At 44.9% G+C, this 23,655-nt stretch overlaps 1 protein-coding gene across 1 annotated transcript in view; it reads left to right on the top strand.

Annotated features, from left to right (window-relative positions):
- The window catches only part of ENPEP (glutamyl aminopeptidase), a 354,204-nt gene that overhangs the window by 272,968 nt on the left and 57,581 nt on the right, over positions 1-23,655 (top strand). The window contains exon 14 of the mRNA XM_086961606.1: positions 8,049-8,199. Within this exon, the coding sequence (XP_086817732.1) occupies positions 8,049-8,199 (151 nt within the window). The remainder of the gene's footprint in view (positions 1-8,048; positions 8,200-23,655) is intronic.

Here is a 23,655-nt window from a genome sequence, read left to right as displayed (position 1 = left end):
ATACTCAGAGCATGGCAGTGGTCAAAATTGCTAGTTTGTTTGTTTCAAGTAAAGGGATGTATAGAGGGAATACATGAATTAATTAATTAACCAATTCATTAATGGAACAGCTTTGAAATGAATCACTTCATTCTCATGTTTCTTGACTTAAGTTGTTCGGAAAAGTTGATTCCTTTTTGTCACGCACATATGTTTATTGGGAGAGCATTTTATTGTTGTGGAATCCGGAGTGGCCACTTGTGTTAGTGCTACTAGCACAGTTGTTTGATCTTTTCAGATGTAACTACTTTGTAATATTACAAAGTATGTTATGTTTTCACAACTTCACCTACGAGCAAAATGTATGCCAAGAACACGTTTTCGTGGATTTTTTTCTTAGAAAAATCTTTTTTTTTAGGAGATTTCTCCTGCAAAATTGTATTTTTCCAAGTACTTCTTCATCAACACCTACTTTTCAGAGATTATTCGGTTGTTTATTTTTAAACATAGCCTAATTCTTGCAGGTGATGAATTTTTGTAGTAACAATACAATTTGGAAGAAATTCAATGTGGCAAGTTTTCAGACCCCAGTTACTGTTTACATTGTGTTCCCTGTAGATTATGGTTGGTGTATTGCAATTATGCACCAACAACTGCACGGGTTGATCAGTGCAAAAATGACAGTTACACAGACAGACTGGTGCAAAAATGATGTTTTTGTACTGGTTGGTCTGTGCAAATGGTGTAATCAAAATGGCACTGCACCAGTGGTACATACTTTGGTCATTGTCCTTAAAATCGCACTTAAACATTTAAAACTAAATTTACAGAAACATGGCCTGGTGGGTACTTTGTATTTAGTTTAAAAATAACAACAAACTTTTACAATCTTAAAGTAGAGTCAGAGTCAAAAATACTTTATTCGATTAATTTAAATCATAAAAGTATACTACACACACATTTATAGTAGAAAAAACATACATACATACACAAATTTATAAGACAGTACTGTTCAATACATAACAAGCATTTGTTAAAAACATTAAAAACGGTTAAGAACATTTGTGCAGGGAAAAGTCAAATACAATTATTACTTTTTTTAAAAATAGGTCATGTACCTTAATTAATCCATCACCTTTGGTTCTATAGATAATTTCATTGCCATTGTCATATTACTTCGATACTACAGGGAACAAAAATGTACGACACATAAGGGAAAAGGTTGATCTAAACCTTGGCTATTTACAGAGTACATTCCGTGATTGAGATATTCAATAATCTAAGCCGTTTGTCTCTCATCGCTGCTACCAAAAAGTTGGCAACCCCAAACATCACAATAGGGGTCTCCATGAGTTGTAGAAACAACAAGGCGGGTTTCACTTGCATAAATCCCCTGTTCCTCAGAAGTGGCAGAATATATTTTTCTCTCCCCTCCGCAAAAAAAGGACAGAAAAATACAAAATGAGTCAGGTCTTGGTCAGTAAAAGCATCGCATTTGCATGGAGCGTGATCCCTAGGCTTATTCCATTTCGGGTATTCACCCAAAAGAAGATGCATCTGGTTAAAACGGAATTTTGTCAGTAGCCACCGGTGATATGGCCTATTCACTACCATCAAATAAGGCTGAATGGACATGGTTGAGATTACTGTGTAGTGAGCCCTTACAGTGGTTTTCTCAATTTCCTGGGCTTCACGATGCATGTTTCTATGTTTCAAAAATTGGACTTTAATCCATGTAACATCATCCTTACACAGCCTTTCCGGATTACAATACAATTCCGTGCGGCCCAATTGAGTAGCTACAGATTTGATATAGTTCAGCCATTTTATGTCTTTAACTCTATCTCTCCCCATGCAGTCGCTGATGATTTTGCGGTTTAGAGTCAAGTTGGGGTTCAGCCATAGTTTCACCCAAAGAAGTAGTGGGGCCAGGTTAAGGGCATCCTCGATATATCCTTGCCCTAATTCCGACAGGACAGAAAAAGAGGGTGTAGACTGCGGTAGACCCAATAAAGAGCGCATGGACCTATTCTCTTCTTTCTGTATTGGGGCTAGGTCCCTATATCCCCAAATCCCAGCCCCGTATCTAGCCAGGGCCAGGGTTTTGGCTCTATACAGGGTGAGTATGGCTTCAGTAGGTTTCCCTCCCAATCTCTTAGCGAAGCACAATATGGCTGCAAATGACCTTCGTATAACCAACGCTTTATTTACAATCTGTGGGGTCCAGGTGCCCAAATCATCAAAAATAACACCAAGGTATGTAAATGTTTTAACTTTGGACAATATCACTCCATTACATCGCAGGGTTTTTGTAGTTTTCTTTCCTTTCCCAATAGACATAACGTGCGACTTTTCCATATTTACAACCAGGTCTAGTTTTTGCATAAAAGCCCCAAAAGAGTCAAGGAGCAACTGTAGACCATTAGGGGTTCTGGCAATGAGGACCGTGTCATCGGCATACATCAGTACGGGCAGAGGGGACCCACCCATGTTAGGTATATCTGGAGTAGCTGTTGATAAAACTGAATACAGAGAGTTGATATACAATGAAAATAACATGGGGGCCAAAATGCACCCCTGTCTAACCCCTCTCGCTGATCTAAACCCAGCGGCGCATTTACCATCCATTGTCATACGTACTGATGCAGTCAAGTCACTGTGCAGGTAGGCTAGAAAGTTTACCAATGCAGGGTCCAAGCCCAACTCTAAAAGAATCGTCCACAGCTTCGACCTATTTACTAGGTCGAACGCTGTGCACAAGTCCATAAAAGCCAGATGGACCGACCCCCTAGCAGCAACAGTATATTTACAAATAGTCATGTATAAATTAAGACACTGTTCCTCAGTACCCCTCCCCGTTCTGAACCCATATTGGGTATTGCATAAAATTTCATTTTCCTTTTCCCACTTGCTAATTTTATTTAGAATGACCTTGCCAAGAATCTTAAATGACGAATCAAGTAACGATATCGGTCTATAACACCTAGGATCACCCCTTTGCCCCTTCTTAAAAATTGGGATGATGACAGAGTGTGACCAAGAGATCGGTATGTCAGACATATTCATACATGCTAGATTAAAAACATTTGCAAGTACTATGGACCACACATAGGGGTGTGCTTTATACATATCAGCGGGAACCCCATCCGGGCCGGGGGCTTTCCCGCCAGCTGTATTTTCTATGGCATTTAGTACTTCTTTCACCGTTATTCTTAGTGGAGTGTCTGAGATTAAGGAATCTATGGGGGTGAAAGGAGTAGTAGTGATCTTACTTCCATAGATGGTTTCAAAGTGGTCTAACCATTGTTTCTCGGTGATATTCACCTCTAGTGCTTCATTTTCTCTACCATTAAACAAAGGAGAGTTCACTATAGACCAGAACTTGGCACTATCCCTTAATGTTAGATTATCATATAATGCTTCCCAGGCCTTATCTTTTATTTCTCTTTTGCGAGCCTCGGTCGTTCTTTTATATTCTTTCCTTAATTTGGACACTTCTGCTATATTACGCGGCTTGCATTTCAGGGCTTCTAGAAGGTTTTTATGTGCCTTGGTACATTCAGCATTGAACCATCCCTGTACTTTGCATAACTTATTAGTGGATTTGCACGTAAGTGTCGGTGCAACATTTTTACATATAGCTTCAAAGGCTTTAATGACATTCCCTCCTGTGGTCAATGGGTCCCTGCATATATTTAATTCAACGCTTACTTTATCACACAAATCATTAAAAAAGTCATCGGCGATAATCCTAGACCATTTAACTCGTCTACCTTGGTCATGAGCCCGGATTGCAGTGGGGTAGATTGACTGCTGACCAGTATTTATTATGGTAGGATTAATATTAATTAATTCCATAATAACCGGATTATGGTCACTGAATGCCGTCAAAATAGCGTTATAAGAGATGACATTTTTAAGAATGCTAGGTGACCCAAAGATAAAATCAATAATAGTGTTACTACCTCTAGCACTATAAGTTACCACTCTGTCTTTAGGGTTCACAAAAGCGGGTTCTGATATATCCAGATTTATCAGCAATTCTTCTAAAGCACCCCCTTTTGCAGAGTGTTCAAAGTGCGGGTGAGTCAAATATTCATCTTCCAGGCAAACACCATTATAACAGTTTAAATGACAAAGGTGTGTGTTAAAATCACCAAAAAGTATATAATGAACAAAAGTAGATTGACTCTTTTTATAATCATTTAAAAAATCAGCCAACATTAGGATGTTTTCACTTCCTTGTGAACCTTCTGTTGAATTATAAAAATTTACATAGAGGATTTTTTCCCCCGTATTCATCAAAACCTCTAGGATTAAACAGTTAGGAGAGTTGACATTTATAATTTTCATCACCCCCGTGTGGCTTACTGAGATTAAGAGCGCTAGGCCTCCCTTACTTCTACCCCTATTTGACTTTTGTGCTGCTACAAAGAAGGATACATATCCTTCTACCCAAAAGTTACATTCAGTGTCCCAAGTTTCTTGTAATGCAACCACATCCTGTTGCTTTATGATTTCCAGCCATTGTGTATCATTCCTTTTGGCTTGTAGACCGGAAATATTCCATGTCATTAGTTTCAAAGTTCTGTTGTCCGTATTATTTCCCGGCTGTTCCTCCACCCCCTCCTGGGTGGTCAGTCAAATGTTAGTGTCAAGATTTGTTAGGACATCGAAGCGGTTTCTTAGATCCAAGCCTGGGGTCAAGGCCACAGGGTGTTTGTTATTTAGGGTCAGTTGGGAGCTTAGTGGTTGAGTTGCCCAGTTAGCTAGTTGTACTTTGGGTCGTGGGGTATTTTTCCTGTAAGTTGTGTTGTGGGGAGTTTGTTGTGTTGGGCGGGGGTAAAAAAAGCCCAGTGGGACCGCACGTATTTGCCCTTGGATAATATTTGTGGCGTCCCAGAATAGCCTTGTGCAGACATGTGGATTTCTAAAGTTGATAATGACACAATCATCAGAAAAGCGTTTGGCCGTCGGGCCCAGCCAAGTAACTCTTCTTGCCAGGCTAATATGTGCTGAAACATCACTAGGGCCTGAGCAGTTTGTATCGCACCAGCTCTTAACATTTTCCATAAGAGTTAGCTGAGTTTCAGGTACTCCCGGTGTTAGCCTTGGTACGTTAACCAGTACTGCCACGAACGGGGTTGCCTCTGGAGGTAAGTTTACCATAGGTTTAGGATATTGTCCATTGCCCGTTCTATGGTGAAATGTTTTATCAGCATCCTCTTCATTTGCCTCATAAGTGTGGTTAGTTTTAGAGTCCGAGGTGTTCTGTCGAATAGAATGCAATGTTTTATCGGCAATTTTAGGATTGATGGCAGAACTCACTGTCGGGATAAGTGGCAGATGTACTGGGTTGGACATGGTGTCTGCACTATTGGTCTCCTCCATAGGTTGGCTATGTTGTTCTGTGGTCTGTAGTGGGTCTAGAGCAAGGCGCTCTGTTACCTTTTGAAGCAACAATGAATTCATCCTCTCACATTTGCTTAAAATACCAGATACACAATCTTTTAGGGTTTCTACTATATCACTTGAGATCTTAATCAGTGTATATTCGATGGTATCTGTTAAAAGCCTTTCTATCATATCTTTAATTGAGCCTTCGAGCTTAGTTGATGATTGTCGTGATTTAGTATTGGCTCTAAATTGTAAGGTTTGCGTTTTGTGAGGTCTCGCTCTTTTTCTACTTTTACATGTTTTATGATCCCCCTCCAATGTTTGGACACACACAGGGGTGTCAGGTACCACTATAGGAGCCTCATGGTGCACTGAATTTTGGTCATCGGGTAAGATATCATGGGCAGTAGAGATGACAATGTTAGGTTCTAGGGGTATCCTTGACTCATTGTGCTCGATAGATACACCCTCCAGGCCGAGTTCGCGTTCTTTCGCGGCGATTTCTTTATTTAGCTTCCCCACAGCAGATGTTAAGTATGTCAAGATGCTTTCAGGTGCATTAGTTTTACGTGCTATTTTAACTTTGCTAGTGCCCCCTGTGATCGAGGTCTGAAGTTTTCTCTTACCCATTTCCAAGCTGTAGATGTTAGGGGACCGGCCTGTCCTGTCCTCTGTCGTCCCCTGACGGCCACAGACGGCCCGCCCTCTGCCCGGGCTCTGCCCCGCGCCACCCGCGCGCGTCCCGCGACGCGGAGGAAGCCTCCCGCTGAAGTACCGGCAAAACCGGAAGTCACCGCTAGGCTCCCTGGGAGCTGTAGTCTCGAGCCGCGGGCCGCGAGATGGAGCGAAGCGGCGCGGCGAGACTGCAGCGTTGGGAACCCAGGAGCCTTTGTTTTGCTGGTTGCTGGTTGCGTGTGGCAGGTAGCGGTAGCGTGTTTCTCCTCATTCCTCTGAGCCACCACGTTAGGCTGTCTCTCCCCCGCTCCACCGAGGAAGCCTCCCGCTGAAGTACCGGCAAAACCGGAAGTCACCGCTAGGCTCCCTGGGAGCTGTAGTCTCGAGCCGCGGGCCGCGAGATGGAGCGAAGCGGCGCGGCGAGACTGCAGCGTTGGGAACCCAGGAGCCTTTGTTTGCTGGTTGCGTGTGGCAGGTAGCGGTAGCGTGTTTCTCCTCACTCCTCTGAGCCACCACGTTAGGCTGTCTCTCCCCCAATCTTAAAGTAGAGGCGGACACCGATAAAGGATTGAAGAGGTTTAGTCACAGAGTAGAAAGACGTGCCTCTATCAACAGGGGCCAGATACCAACTGCTATGTCTGGAGTGCCGTGGTGAGAACCAGGCATTCCAGCACATAGCTATATTCCGTAATACACATTACCACACTTCTCCCGCTTTTCTAAAGCATTGCAATTACTACAACTAAAGAGTAAACAACACATTGATGGCTGGCAACGCTCTAAAAAGGACTGAACACCCTTGTCCTTTGTCAAAATAAAACAAACTATGGGGCAGATTTACAAGGAACTGACACATCTATGGATCTGAATAGATGCGCCAGTTTCCTTGCATCAGCACCGAATGTACTTGCGCCACTATGGATGCGCTATATTTACAATACAGTGCTCCAAGGCGCAAGGATTAACAGATGCGTCAGAAATTCTGATGCATCTGCTGGCGCAAAAGTGACGCATTGCTGGAGTTGCTCATGAAGGTGACGCAACTCCGGCAATGCGCCATATTAGATGGGTGAGTCACATTCAAAAAGCCCGGCGTCATTCCTTATGCTTGGTCTGAGCAGGCGTAGGGATTTTGACACAGTGTAGGCATAGAGCGACGCAGTGTAATCTTGTAGATTTCACTGCGTCAGTTCTAAATGGCTACTTGCATAGGAACACCCACCTTGCATAAATTATACCTGATGCAGGAATAATTTGATGCATCTCCCTAGATGCATCACATTGTAAATGGGCCGCAACATTTACGCTGCGGCTGCGTTACAAAAGTGACGCAATGACGGAGCAAAAGTCACGCAAGGGGCATGTAAATCTGCCCCTATTTACATAGGCATGGCACAAAGGACGGAATACCCTTGTCCTTTGTCCAAAAAAAATATATAGACATATGCATGGCACAAAAGAAGTGTAAAGCAAAAGTTCGACATTATATAATAGCATGGTTAACTTGCAAATAAAATCTTGTAGTTTCGTGGGAGCACACCTATAACGAACACTTCTTCTTACATTACCATTTGTATTTCCCCTAAGACTTCCTCCAGCCAAATCTTTCCGTGCAACACCATCCCCATGTAGCCGGGATTTAGAGCAATGCGAGCAGTACTCCACCAATTTCCATCTGTCAATTTGACAGAATTTTTCCTCAATTCGCATACTTGCCTAGGTTTTTTAAATTTCGAAAAACCTTCACTCACACATTTAGGATTTTTGACAACACAGATTGTCCACATTTTGCTGAAGATTATTGGCACAGAAGGTGGTAAGTCTCCAGACAAGGTCTGAGACATAGGGCTCAAAATTATTGGAAATTAAAAAAAATTGAAGTTCACTAACATGTTTCATAGAGCATAGAAGAGCCATACATAAGAAAAGAGCACTCATCTTTCTAAATCAGAATTGCCATGAGACTTGTATACACTAATTCATGTATTTCTTTTTAGTGCTGAACTTCTTAACTACACAACTGCTCTGAACCTGACAAAATATCTGGTGCACGAAGATGTCTATTTACCATGGCAGCGAGTTACGTCAGCCTTGTCATACCTCACAGATATGCTGGAAGATGACAGTGTGCTGTACCCAAAATTCAAGGTATTGTATTTCTTTATTGTTTTCAAAAAGGAGGGCAGCTGAATGAAGCTCACATGCCAAGTCTCTAAAGCACACATATTTTTGCGGGAGTTGACATTGACATTTACAAGGGGGGCATATCGTCACACAAAAGCAGCAGTACTTAAAAGCACAGGTGTCACCTATGCCTCAAATGCATTTCCAGATGCCTGTGAGGAGATGAGGACTGACCCAAATGACATATTTGCATGAACAAAGTTTGTGAGATCAGGGCATGAACTAATACAATAGAAGCACATCATTCAAATAATTAGTATAAAATGGAATTAAGCTTACAGCCATCAGGTTGTCATGCCTTCATCATCTCCAACCCCCCAATCTATCTAAAAATGCAGCCAAGAAGTATAAACTCAGAATACTGAAATTGCACCCGAGACATTGATATCAGATCCCTATTTCTCCACAAACAAGGGCCTAATATCGAATGACCTCATGCCCCACACCAAAAAACGTGCACAGTGGAGCGAACACCGTTGACTCCTTGCTTCGAATCTCAAATACCAGAAAAAAACCCTCATGCCCTCAAACTGACAGTTATAGCTTTAGACATCTGCAAGGCGAATGCCACCATATCCATATACAATAATGGTAATATCCTCATACAAGCTTCTGATAGTAATCTAGCACTCATAGACCAGATCTTTCCTACACTTAAAAGAGTAGCAAACAGCAGTGAAAAATCATCTCCCTGACACTACAACTCCCGTTTTCCCGGAAGACTGGCAACCTCTGCGACTTAATCCACTAACGACTCCAAGGAACCCTATCTCTTGCCAAACCCCCAACGACTCCCACATGTCCCTCACAACTGACTCAATCACACCAGGGGCCACTGGTCCAGCTTGGACAACGATAAGCATAGATAACAAGCACCACACCCCCTATGATCCCTACATGTCCCTCACAACTGACTTAACCACACCAGGGCCCCTGGACACAGCAGGGACAGTTACAAGCATTGATAAGGTGCACCACACCCACAATGATCCCTACATGTTCCTCCCAACTGACTCAACCACACCAGGGCCCACAGGTCCAACTCGGACAGTCATAAGCACTGAGAACGACCGCCAGTATGGATGCACTCAACTGAGTCACCGGCTGACCAATGGAAAAAGCAACAACCAAAACGTCATCCCTGACATTCCAACTACCCAACTAGCAGATGAGCTATCTGACAAACCTCCCTTTGATCAGACACTTACATTGATCCCCGGTCAACCCCTAACACCCTCAATGCCTTACCCGCTCACCCAAACTCCTCACGCAGCGACTATACCCCCTCCACATGCAGAACCCCCTCTCATGTTAGCACCTCTTAAGATCATCCCACACTTCCACTCTGACAAACCTACTACTCTCCTTACTCAACAAACCCAGTCAAAAACTAACAATGATATCTCAACCCAATCTGCTATCCAGATCTCAACGCTACCAGGCCGTAATGGAGGAACTACCACTATAAGGGAACACACGCCCACACACTTAACTAAGTGTCCTAACCATGACTGGACTGCTCGATTCAATGAGTTAACCCTAGGTCTAGCCCAGCGCAAGGATGAAATGCAAAATCTATCATCAATCACCAATGAACACCTAAACTCTAATAAAGCTACTAGCGCCACTGTGAACCAAATTAGTCAGCACACAAGCAGGTACCTCACCACAAATCGACACCCAGACTATACAACATGGAGTAAAATACAATGCCCCAATGAGCCGGATCGACCTACGAGGGCAATGGATGGTCTATCTGACAATGACTTACATGACCTTCTCATCTCATATACATGCCATAATGACATCAGCAAGTCTCTAGATGGCACCATCCAATCCATCCGACCCAGCCCCTACAGAGAATCCACTCACAACTACAGATCCATAATTAGGGAAAACCTTACAAAAGTCAGTATAATACAATCCACCCTCACTCACCTGACCAGCAAATTAAAGTGTGCACTAATCACTTGCAGATCGACTAACAAACATGCTACGGCCATTTATGATCTAATTCTCTCAAATGATCTGGACATCATCATCCTCACCGAGACATAGTTAAAGAGTTCTCTGCTCCCATCCTTGACCTACTGGTCCCCCTAGTCATGATATTTTTCACATGGATAGAACTGAGAAACCTGGAGGGGGGATAGCCTGCATCTATCAAAACACATTCACAGTTAAAAAAGCAAACTCCATCTCCTTATCCTCCTGTGAATATCTTTGCACCAACATCTCGGACGACAAGAGCATCATCTGCCAGCTTCACATAATATACCACCCCCCCGGGTGACAATCTGAAGTTCATTGATGAGCTAATGGAAGTCATTACAGCCAACTCCAACTCACAAGTGCCGCAGATCTTTCTGGGAGACTTCAATCTCCATTGGAACAATACCAGCGATCATGATGTAAGCGGTCTCAAATCCTTTCTGGCAGACCAGGAACTGTCCCTATTCTGTGACAGCCCAAACCATAACAAGGGGGAGACATTAGACCTCATCATAGCAAAAAGAAACACTATGGGCCTCATTAGGATCGCGGACGGACTTGCGTCCGTCCGCGACCCCAGAGGATGAGGGAACGTCTGCATGGGCTGCGGCGTTCCCTCATGTGCGATTAGGATGTGACCGCCACCCTAGCGGTCACATCCTGGATATTTAACATTGCGGCGGGTGCTGCTTCAAGCAGCACCCGCCACAATGTTAAAAGTGCATGTTTAACATTTACATGCACAAAGCGGCAGGCACCGCGCGGTGCCTGCCGCTTTGTGCAAGTAAATGCTGGGGGGTACCATAGGTACCCCCCATGTGCTCCCCCATCCGCCAACACCCTGGGGGCCCGCAACGGGCCCCCAAAATCAAAAGTACACATGCTTTTCCACGGCGGAAAAACTGCCGCGGAAAAGCATGTTTACAAATGCTTCCTAATTTGGCTGGTGGTGTCTGATAGACACTGCCAGCCAAATGAGAGCTTTTCCGCCGCGGTTGTAATCTGACCGCGGCGGAAAAGCAGCGGACAGTAACCAAGGCCCACCAGCCATCGTAATGCGGCGGTGGGTCTTTGGTGAGTCCGCAGAGGATTTTACGCCTCCTCCGGGTTGGAGGTGGCTTCCCCCGGCCCGGAGGCGGAAAATCCTCCATCATAATGAGGCCCTATATCTCTAGAACTCATCTCCCCATGTGACTGGACTGATCATTACAGCATCTTCTTCTCCATAAACAGTGAGGTAACTCCAAAACGAAACCAACCTACAAAAACAAAACAATGGAAAAGGAATATCGGCAATATCGATCCCAAGGCCTTGATGTCCCAATGCAATTCCGCCCTGACATCATAAAAGCAGACATGGCCGACGTCCATGATCTTACGGACTTCTACAACGCCACTATGCTTGAAATCCTAGATACCACAGCGCCCCTTCAAGAAAAAAATGCCTCCACCAAAATCTCAAAACCATGGTTCAATGAGAATCTTAACTCGGACCGGCGCAAGATAAGACTAGCTGAGCGAGCATGGAAATCAGCACCCTCCTCTGATTATCTATACCAACTTAGGGCACTGAGAAACACTTACAACAGAAAATCTTAAAAACTAAAGCAGACTTCTTCAAAACACAGCTGAACCAAGCCATTAACCGTCCTAAAAAACTATTCGAAATCGTAAAACAACAATTGCGTAACTCTACAAAAGTAGTGGAGCTAAGCAACCCGGCTACCCCTAACTGCGACGAGCTTGCCAAATTCTTCCTAGAAAAAATTAGAACCATTGAAAATGACATTCAATCCAAGAAAGAACCCGAACTATCTACTGACCAAGAAAAAACTCTTTGCTCACAGATCAAGGACCTTTTCAGCCTGCAGATCGAAGTTCCAAAGAACAGTGCCAAATGGCACTCCTTCTCGCCCATCACTGAACACTAAATCTATAGCACCCTGCTAGCGGTCAACCCTGCCAATCATTTCTCTAATCCCCTACCCCCATCTGTATTAAAAATGATAAAGTCCTATATTCTACCAATATGGGCAAAAATTGTCAACGCCTCTCTGAGGCAAGGTTCCATACCGGACTGTCTGAAAATAGGGCAGTTCACACCTATACTAAAGAAAGCCAACTCCCTCTCCCCAGACCTCAACAACTATCGCCCTATATCCAGCAACAAATTTAACTGTGCAATCACATTGAGAACTTCAACCTCCTAGATAAACACCAATCCGGCTTCCGTCAAGGTCACATTACTGAATCAGCACTCACCCATACAATGGATGACATTTTAAAAATGTTAGATAATAACAAATCATGCCTATTGATACTTCTTGACCTATCTTCCGCTTTAAACACGGCAATCTACTGTCCCTACTTAAATGAAGGATGGACCTAAGCGGTCCAGTGTTACAATGGATTACCTCCTTCTTAAGCAACAGAACCCAAAGAATTAAGTTGAAGCAAACATTCTCTCAACCCTCCATGGTCACAGTAGGAGTTCCACAGGGATCTGCACTATCACCTATACTTTTTAATCTACTCATGGAACCCCTTGCTAATGCGCTTAGTTCTGCAAGCATTCTATATCACCTATACGCGGACGACACTCAACTATATATGAAAATCTCCTCAGCAGATGACTTCATCTCCCTCTACGCCATTGTTCATGATACCCAAAGTTGGCTCAATGGAAACCACCTCATGCTCAATACCAAGAAAACTGAGTTCCTCCTCATCTCCCTTTCCAATCACACACCCAATATAGACTTATGGCTGAAGCATCTTACTTCCTTTGATTGCGCCCCACACATCGTTGATTCCGCAAAATCCCTGGGAGTTACCCTTGACAAACATTTAAATATGCAGGAACAAATCTACATGCCACCAAGGGAGCCAACTTTCAGCTGAGTATCTTAAGGAAACGTAAACCCTTCCTCCCACAGACTGATCTAAAAATGGCTGTCCAAGCTCTAGTACTACCAATACTGGACTATGGTAGCACCACTCTATGCGGTCTTCCAAAATACAAGCTAGCACCGATCAGGGCATCGCTTAACGCTGCAGACAAGCTGGTCTCCGGAATAAAAAGAAATAATCACATATCCCTTGCCCTTAAGGCTTTGAACTGGCTTCCATACGAGTCGTGAATACAACTAACGATCGCCTGCATGACACATAAAGCCCTACATCGCAACACCCCCAGCTATTTAGCACAAAAGCTAGAGTGGTCGGAGGTTGTACACATTAGCGAAGCGCAAGCTCACTTCTACTAAAACCTCAATCCTTCGACAAAAAGAGAACTGGGTGCAGATCTTTCTCAGGTATCGCACCGAAGATTTGGAACAACCTTCCCCCAGATGTACGCAGAATCTCTTCTTTTACCTCCTTCAAAAAAGAAGCGAAAATGGTTCTCATGAACTAATTAACAACCTAAACCTTTAACTCTCTGATGCCTACTTGCCACCGATTTTATTCAAACAGCAATGTCTACATCATTTGTATTATATGCGATTCCCGATTGTAAGTATAATATGTGATAATTATGTACTGTAAAGCGCTCTGATACCCCCATGGGTCATGTCCGCGCTATATAAAACGTTATAAATAAAATAAATTAATTAATTTCATAAGAAGTGCACTGGCGCCACACACACAAGGGAGTAACCAGAAACGTAAAATACCCCCACTTTGATCCATACCTCAACGCCATCAGGTGAGCAAAGCGAGTGCCCTCTCTAGATGAGGTCCCTTAATCCAGCCTTCTGTCCATCTATAGCTAGATGCATCCATCCATCTTTCCATGTTTCCACCCATACATCCATCCTTTGACCATCATCCATCTACTCTCTCACCATCCAGCCGTCTATTTATCCATACAACCATTCAGGCAGCTTTTCATCATTACAGACACTTTCTTTCATCCACCCATATAAATCTTGTATTCCCCTCTCATCCATCAGTCCCTTTATCCATGTCCTCATCCACAGATTCAACCTAATTGTTATGTTTTTCTTTTGCTCTTCCTTCCAAACCTCTCTCTCACTCTCTCTTTCACTCTTTTTCTTTTTCTCTTAATTTCTTTGCTGCGGTTAACTCCTGATCACTGCGTTATTTATTGTTTTCCTTTGCTTTTGGTTTTTAAGAGAGAGCTTTTGTCTGCAGAGCTGCAGCCAGGATAGGGCCCTAATTGTGGTGAGGGTGTGTGGGTAGGCCTACGCGACCAGCATGGCCACGTGCGCAGGGGTGGAAGCGCGGAGCATCAGCCAGTAAACCACACACTCGTCTCATTCGGAAGTGACGTGCCCGAGCGCGCGTCCTTCTTTTATTGGACCCCGCAGGCCACGCCTGGCCTGCGGATGCGTGGATGCGTACGTGCGTCTGCTAGAGTGCTAACCGCACTACATCTCTATCCAACTTTCAACAATTTCAAAATGTTCAATAAACTGTTCATGAAATGAAACATACAATGATGACAGGTACTTGCGTGCTCCTCGGCTGCAGAGTTCAGGAGCTCAGGTGGCAGACATAGTCATTGAGTTTCTGGTTGGGGCGGGGGTTGGGCCTCAGACTGTAGCGAGGCGTGCGGCCTGAGCCTCGGTCCCTGTGGTGGGCCTGGCTCCGGACGGGGGTGGAGGGTATTGGCGCTTCAGGTTCTGGTGTGAGGCCCCCGCCGTCTGCTGCAGAGCCACTCACCACTTCTGGTGCTGTCGCTCCGGGCGTTTCGGGGGTGTCCTCCTGTGTTTCAGCACTTGCACTGCCGGCTGGAGTGATTACCTTGAACCATGATGAGTTCCTTGATACTTCTTCTCCCTCCTTGTTGGCGGTCACCATGGTGCCCTTCGTGTTAGTGACCGTCCACGGTCCTGGTTCATAGAAAGTCTGAAACTTCCCCCCGGGGCGTCGATTCTTGATGATGACCCTGTCCCCTCGATGTAGCTGCCTTGGGGTAGCCCTGCGGCGGCTGCTCGCCCGCATGTTGTTCCTGCGTCGGCGTCTTTGTGCAAGTTCCTGCATCTCATCCGGTTCCTTATCTTCCCGCCTTGGCCCCGGCGGCACAGGGAGGAGGTCCCTACGTTGGCCTTGAAACATCAGCGACCACGGGCTTCTCAGCGTGGTGCAGTGGGGCGTTCCACGGTACTCCCTCAGGAATTCGTGCAGTCTCTGCTCGGGGTCGGCCTCTTCGACCACTGCGATCCTGAACATTTTGTTAAGTGTACGCATAAACCGCTCCACCTCCCCATTGGCTTGTGGCCACTGGGGAGTGATGCGCCGGTGGGTGATGCCTCGCGTCGCCATGAAGGTGGCAAACTCCGCCCCCTGGAAGGGAGGGCCATTGTCGCTTTTAAGTTCACCGGGCAGGCCGAATAGGGAGAACATCTTCTCAAGTGCTGGCCCCACATGGGCAAAAGCCGTGGATGGCACTTTCTCTACAAGGGGATATTTGGAATAAGAGTCTATGACCACTAGAGTGTGTCCCTCACCGGGGAAGCTTCCAAAATCCACACTGACCTTCTCCCATGGAGCGGTGCAGGCATCCTCCGTGATGACGGGGACTGGTCGTTCCGGATCGCTGGTTAACTGGCAGGGCATGCAGTTCTTGACATATTCGTCCACGGTGCTTTCTAGTGCGGGGAACCACACCTTCTCGCGCATGCGCGACTTCATCTTGGTGACCCCTTGGTGGCCTCCATGTGCCAGTTGGGTGGCCCGATGTCTGAGTTGCCTTGGTATCACGAGGCGCGTCCCCCTGAGTAGTGTGCCCTCCTCTGTGGCACTGAGTTCATGGCGGATCTGCCAATACTTGGTGAGGGTTTCCTTGTCTGCCGACGACCAGCTCGGGGGAGGCCTGAGATAATCCGTCCAGGACCCCTCTTGCACCGCCTGGAGTGACCGCATGTAGGGGAGGTCTTCTGTGGCTGCCTCCTTGATTTCATCTAGAGTCATACACTGGGGGCATGATGTGAGAGCCACCCACTGAACATAGCCATCACACTCCTCATCCGTGGTTGCCAGTTCTCGCGGCAGTGGGTGCCGTGACAGGTAGTCGGCTGGGTTTTTGGCTCCGGGCCTGTAGATGACCTCCATGTCGTAGGTCTGGAGCTGTATCACCCATCTCTCGATTCGTGGCGGTGGATGGGGGGCAGTGCCTTTGAAGAGTGGCACCAACGGTTGATGATCTGTGACCATGACGAATGCTTGTCCGTGTAGGTAAAGGTGGAAGTGTCCACAGGCCCACTTGATAGCTAGCGCTTCGCGCTCAATCTGGGCATATCGGGCCTCGGTGGGTGTTAGGGCTTTGCTTGCGAATGCTAGGGCGGTCCATTTTCCTGGTTCATGTTCTTGTGTCAAGACTGCCCCAAGCCCCACGGGGCTGGCATCCACGATTACCTCAGTCCGCTTGGTCGGGTCGAAGTATGAGAGGGTGGCGTTCTCTAGAAGCGCTTCTTTTATGCTCCGGAATGCTTCTTGTTCTTTGGGGCCCCAGGTCCATGCGGCATCTGCCTTCGTCAACGCTCGGAGAGGCTCACTGCGTGTGGCCAGTCCTGGGATAAAACGGCCGCAGTATGTGGCCATTCCGAGGAAGCTCCTCACTTCTGTGGTCGACTGGGGTGCTGGGGCGTCCTTGATGGACTTTGACTTTCGCGGGTCAATCTGGACTCCCTCCTGGTTGAACACGTAGCCAAAGAACTCGATCGAGGGCTGGAAGAATTGGCATTTCTCCTTGTGGAATGTCGCTCCATGTGTGCTGAGTCTCTTCAACACATCCCGCAAGTGTTTGTAATGTTCGGAGGCCGTGGCTGAGTGTATGAGGATGTCGTCGCTCACATTGATGACTCCTGGCAGTCCTGAGAGCAGCTCCCTGATGGTGTTTTGAAACACCTCGGTGGCCGAGGATATTCCGAAGTTGAGTCGCTTGTACCTCCGGAAGCCCAGGTGGATGCTGAATGTGGTTATGAAACGGCACTCTTCAGCGAGTGGCAGTTGATGGTATCCTGCATTAAGGTCGATTTTGGAAAACCACTTGGAGCCATTCACGTCGGCTATGATGTCATCCATCGTCGGGGTCAGGTGTCTTTCCCGCTTGATTGCCGTGTTCGGTAGTCTCATATCTATGCATAGCCGGACCTCGCCCGGCTGCTTGGGTTTTTCGACGATGACCATGGGCGACACCCACGGGGTGGGCCCGGTTACCTTTTCGATGACCCCCAATTTCTCGAGTTTCACCAGTTCTTTCTCCACCAATGGCCGCAGGTGGAATGGGATTCTCTGATGGCGGAGAGCGGTGGGGGTGACGGTCTTGTCGATGTGCAACTTGATCGGTGCACATTTGATGCACCCAAGGCCTTTGAACAGCTCGGGGAAGCGTTCCAGAAGTTCTTCTACCTGGTGGTTCCGTATGTGGTTGGCAAAAGCAATGAGCTTTAGGTCCTCCGCCGTGTGGCTGCTTATTAGGGTGTCGGCCTCTCGATCAATGATGTGGATCGTTGCGGTTACTTCCACGTCGTCAGCCCGTATTGGTGTGATTATTTTCCCTTTTAGGGGAAGTGGGGTGTCGGCGCCATACGCAAAAATCTTGGTCTTGGAGTTTAAGACTTCCGGGCGAGGGCGCAGCTTGTTGAATTCTTGTAGGCCCATGACATTGACGGTGGCCCCTGTATCAATGACGGCCTTCACTTCGCTCTCACCCACGTGGATCACACATGTTGGCTGCGGCCTTCGTCTGATTTTTAGTTCCCTGGCGAAAGAGACCACATACGCCTCCTCCTCGTCCTCGGAGTCTGATTCAACCTGCGACGTTGGTAGGAATTTGTCTGTCCTCCCCGGGGGTGATTCTGCTATAGATAGTTGGCGGACCGCTTTGGCGGTTGTCCATGATTTCTATGAGTTTGGAGGTTTGTTCCTCCGGCGGCAAACCGCTGCGAAATGATTTGGGATTCCGCAGTTCCCGCAGACTTGGCCTTGGGCAGGACAGTCTCTGGCCGCATGGGGTTCGTGTCCACAATATCTGCACCGGCCCTGTGGTGCATCTCGCCGGGCTCCTTTTCTTCCTGGGCCACGTGGTCGTGCCCGTACTGCGTCAGCCCGCTCACTCTTGGTTGTTTCCGGTTTGGCGGGAACTTTATGCAGCGCTTGTTCCATGGCCGTGGCCCTGGCATCTGACAGTTCATGGGCTCTGGCCAAGACAAGGATGTCTTCGAGCGAGATCCCGGGCTGTCTTAGGATGTGGCCCCTTAGCGTTTTGTCCCGACACCCTTATATTAGTTGGCGCCTGATGGCCTTGGGTTGGTCTTCGTCCGTGGAACTGGCCAATTCCCGGACCCGAGTGTGGAATTGATCCATCGATTCACCTTCTCGTTGGCGGGCTTGTCCCAGTTTAAAGACTTCGAAGTCTACGTTCAGTTGTGGGTCAAAGTGGTTGTTCAGTGCGGTGACCGCAGCAGCATACGTGGTTACTCCTGCCGAATTGGGTAGGTGTTTGAAGAGTCGGAACACCTCGTCCCCTGCGTAGTGAAGGAGCAGCGATCGTTTCACCGCGTCGTCCGTTTCTCTGGTGACCACGAAGTAATTTTCGAGTCTCTCTAGCCACACCTTCCACCGGGGTGATGCTGTGGATGGGTCACTCGCTTCGCTGAACGGCGGCAGCACTCCAGCAGCAGCATGCTGGAACGGGATGTTGATGACTGGGGCCGCTACCTCGTCCGCCATGGCGGTTGTGCTCGAATGTTAGTGGGTCGACAAAACCTGTGGTGTTGCCTCGGCGTGAGTCAGGCAATCTCGGGTCACTGGGGCGGACCCGCCAGAATGAGGGCACGTTGGTCTCCTCGCGGTAGGCACCACGGGTTGGTGTCGATGGTACCACCCGATGAAGGGAGCGAGGGTTGGTATCCCGCCTTCGTCGCCAATGTGGTGAGGGTGTGTGGGTAGGCCTACGCGACCAGCATGGCCACGTGCGCAGGGGTGGAAGCGCGGAGCATCAGCCAGTAAACCACACACTCGTCTCATTCGGAAGTGACGTGCCCGAGCGAGCGTCCTTCTTTTATTGGACCCCGCAGGCCACGCCTGGCCTGCGGATGCGTGGATGCGTACGTGCGTCTGCTAGAGTGCTAACCGCACTACACTAATTAACTATAATTGTCAACACCACCCCCACTTAAGCTGGGAAATCGGGGGTTTCATGACGCCACTGCTCACACCCATAAGGGAAAACCACTTCTGCAGACTAATGCCTTGATTTAAATGGGCCGGAGTTTTCAGATCCCTGTACAACTAATGCTGTGCCAAGTTTACCACACCCAGAAGTTACCTAATGCAATGAATGTCACACTCTTTTTTTAAAGAGTGCAGTTATTACAGTGACATTCAGATTTTGGTGCGGTAACCACCAACTTCCTAATGCTGTTCCCCAAACCTTCCTAATGCTGTTCCCCAAACCTCAGATTAGGTGCAATTAGTCACGCTCGAAAAATTCCAAAGCCTGAGGAGGCAGATTTTCATGATAGCACCTGTAATCAGGACCTAAGACTGGCATCTGGAATAGAGATTCACAATGACCTACCTCAAAGGCCTCATTCCTTCTATTGGCTAGCTACTCCAACAGGCCACCAACATCTTTCTACCATCTGGATTGTTCCTGAAGTGATCTTGAAGGACAGTATAGCACTTTTTCTTTAAAAAAAAAACTGGTTTGATACATCTGATCTGAAAAAGTATTGCTCCATCATGCAATTGTTAGCCATGGTTATAATTTGATAAAAACGTCTGGCAAGGTAGCTTTTCTATCCCATCAGCCACAAACACATTTTAGGGCATATTACCAAGCAATAGCGATAATTATCTGTATTGCTTGGTTAGCGAGAAAAAATCATCGCCGAGCTGCGGTGATTTTTATCGCAGATAAACCTTGGTATTACCAAGGTTTATCGGAAATAATGCATGAATATCGCTGAAAAGTCAGCGATATTCATGCATTACCGAGCTAATGCTCTTAGCCATGTTATCCACCTACTATTGGATAACATGGCTAAGAACTGCTCAGGGGCAGGTGTTAGCTTTTGGAGATATTCGGGCTTAGCGCGAATATCTCCAAAAGTTGGTAATAGGATATAGCGATGTTAGAGACTGTTTCCAGTTGCTAACATCTTGGCACGCCCACTTTGCTTGTCATTAGTGATAAATATCACTGACATGCAAAGCTGGGCCCAAGATTGTCGCTATCTCCTACTAGCTGTCGCTAACTGGTGTTAGCGACAGCTAGGTAATAGGGAGATAATTTTATCTCCGCTTTCTTGGCTTTTAAAGCCAAAAAAGCGGAGATAAACCCCCTTGATAATATGCCCCTTTGTTCTTAATTTCACTGCTGACATGGAGACACATTGTGAAGTCCCTCAAGGTGCCACACTTTCTTCCATTTTGTTCAACTTATAGGTTCAGCTGATTTGGAGCCTCAGCCATTCCCTCACAGTTAACATAAAATCATATGCTATTGATACCCAAATGGTGCTTAAATTCAGTTAGGACCCACCATCTTATCTGAAAAGTATAAGCGGGTTTGTTGGGCATCCAGAGGTGGCAGTTCAACGATTCTGTGAAATTTAAGGGAGACAGACTGAGATTCGGTTAATAGGTAGTGATCTTACGGGATCACTGAAATAATATCGACTACCAAAATATCGACTACCCAAAATATCGAGGAAAAAATATCTACAACCAAAATATCGAGTTTGTATGTACAAACAGGTAAGTACAAAAATATCGAGTACAAAATATCGTTTACAAAAATATCGTTGTAAAAAATATCGACTTTACTAAAAACAATGTTTAATTACATTAATATAAAAATTTAATTACTAAAATATAATTAACAATACTTAAAATAACTTTTAATAATTAAATAATTAATGAAAGTAAAAAAAAATATTTTTTTAATCATATTTCTTAAAACATATATATATAGTAACAAAATTTAATTAAATAATAGGCAATATTGTATATGTACCCCAAAAACCCAAAAATGACCCTGAACCCTAAAAATACCCCTTTACCCAAAAACTAAAAACTGACCCTGAACCCTAAAAATACCCCTTTACCCAAAAACTGAAAACTGACCCTGAACCCTAAAAATACCCCTTTACCCAAAACCTAAAAACTGACCCTGAACCCTAAAAATACCCCTTTACCCAAAAACTAAAAACTGACCCTGAACCCTAAAAATACCCCTTTACCCAAAAACTAAAAACTGACCCTGAACCCTAAAAATACCCCTTTACCCAAAAACTAAAAACTGACCCTGAACCCTAAAAATACCCCTTTACCCAAAAACTAAAAACTGACCCTGAAACCTAAAAATACCCCTTTACCCAAAAACTGAAAACTGACCCTGAACCCTAAAAATACCCCTTTACCCAAAAACTAAAAACTGACCCTGAACCCTAAAAATACCCCTTTACCCAAAAACTGAAAACTGACCCTGAACCCTAAAAATACCCCTTTACCCAAAAACTAAAAACTGACCCTGAACCCTAAAAATACCCCTTTAATTTAACATAATTAGCAATTAATCAATTAAATTAAATTAATTACCAATTACATTTTAATTAAATACCATATATTATTTAATTACCAATTAATTAATTATTACTAACAATTAATAAATTTACATATTTAATTAATTATAATTAAATTACTTCCCACCCTATTCCCCTATAAACCCACAACCCGCTACAGAAAATACATTATTTTAATTTACATAATTAGAAATTAATCAATTAAATTAAATTAATTACCAATTAAATTTTAAATAATTAACATATATTATTTAATTACCAATTAATTAATTATTACTACCAATTAATGAATTTACATATTTAATTAATTATAATTAAATTACTTCCCACCCTATTCCCCTATAAACCCACAACCCGCTACAGAATAAAATTACACAATAATTAAAAAAATCATTAATTAAAAATAATTATAAAATTAAATGACACTTTTCACACATATTATAACATAAAAACACTATAAATAATTAAATATTATTTTAAAAACTATATTTTTTACTATCTACATTATATACTTGGATATTTTCACTGTCTATATTATTTACAGTCGATATTACTTCACTTACCTTAAAAACGATATTTTGGCTGTCGATATTCTGTCTAGTCGATATTTTGTCCAAACGATATTTAAAACTCGATATTCTGTCCAAACGATATTTTGGAGTCGATATTATGTCTGTGCACCGATCTTACGTGCTGGTCCCAGGACTTGCAGCTATTCAGCTTAATGCACTTCTGACTCCAGTGCCCAAAGTTATAAACTTTGGGGCATATTACCAAGCAATAGCGATAATTATCGCTATTGCTTGGTTAGAGACAAAAATTTACCGCTGAGCTGCGGCAATTTTTATCGCAGATAAACCTTGGTATTACCAAGGTTTATCGCAAATGCGATAAAAATCGACCGCAATGCATGAATATCGCTGAAAAGTCAGCGATATTCATGCATTACCGAGCTAATGCTCTTAGCTATGTTATCCACCTCCCATTGGATAACATGGCTAAGAACTGCTCAGGGCAGATGTTAGCTTTTGGAGATATTCGCGCTTAGCGCGAATATCTCCAAAAGTTGGTAATAGGAGATAGCGATGTTAGCGACTGTTTCCAGTCGCTAACATCTTGGCACGCCCACTTTGCATGTCATTAGTGATAAATATCACTGACATGCAAAGCGGGGCCCATGATGGTCGCTATCTCCTACTAGCTGTCGCTAACTGGTGTTAGCGACAGCTAGGTAATAGGGAGATAATTTTATCTCCGCTTTCTTGGCTTTTAAAGCCAAAAAAGCGGAGATAAACCCCCTTGATAATATGCCCCTTTGTTGCCTGTTTGACCAGGAACTGTCATTTCGGCATCTAATCCATAAAGTCTGGTGGATGGCTTTCACTTAAGGTTATAGGCTGAAAAATATTCTTCCATTTCATCCGCCTGGTCTTAATGATCAAGTGGTCAGGGGCTGTATTTGAGCACAATACACTATATCTTGGTTTATGAGAACAGTATGTCTCCAAGCTACAATGCCTGCAGAGTGTGACCCTGAGACTGTCATGTGTTTTACAGTAATATGCTCATGTGTCTCAGATGCAACTGGACCTACATTTGGCTGCCAGTGAAACAAAGAATTCAATATAAAAAAAAGCCTATAATACATGGAGGGCCTGTTTCCGAGTTTGCCAGACTGAAGATGCTAAATTCCCTGGGATTCAGAATTTATTATCAGATACAGTAAATATCACCAATCTCACATTTTTGGGGAATGACATGCATATCTTGGTGCTTAATTCTCGAAAAGCAGCACATTTTTGTAAATACCGTAGTGTTTTCACGAGTTAAATTCTACAGATTTTTCCTGCTGAGATACATTGAAGGGTGA

The sequence above is a fragment of the Lissotriton vulgaris genome, chromosome 3_1 (assembly GCF_964263255.1).
Source record: "Lissotriton vulgaris chromosome 3_1, aLisVul1.2, whole genome shotgun sequence".
Lineage (NCBI taxonomy): Eukaryota > Metazoa > Chordata > Amphibia > Caudata > Salamandridae > Lissotriton > Lissotriton vulgaris.
The sequence above is the reverse complement of the archived record's forward strand: the minus strand, read 5'-3'. Positions and strand labels throughout refer to the sequence as shown.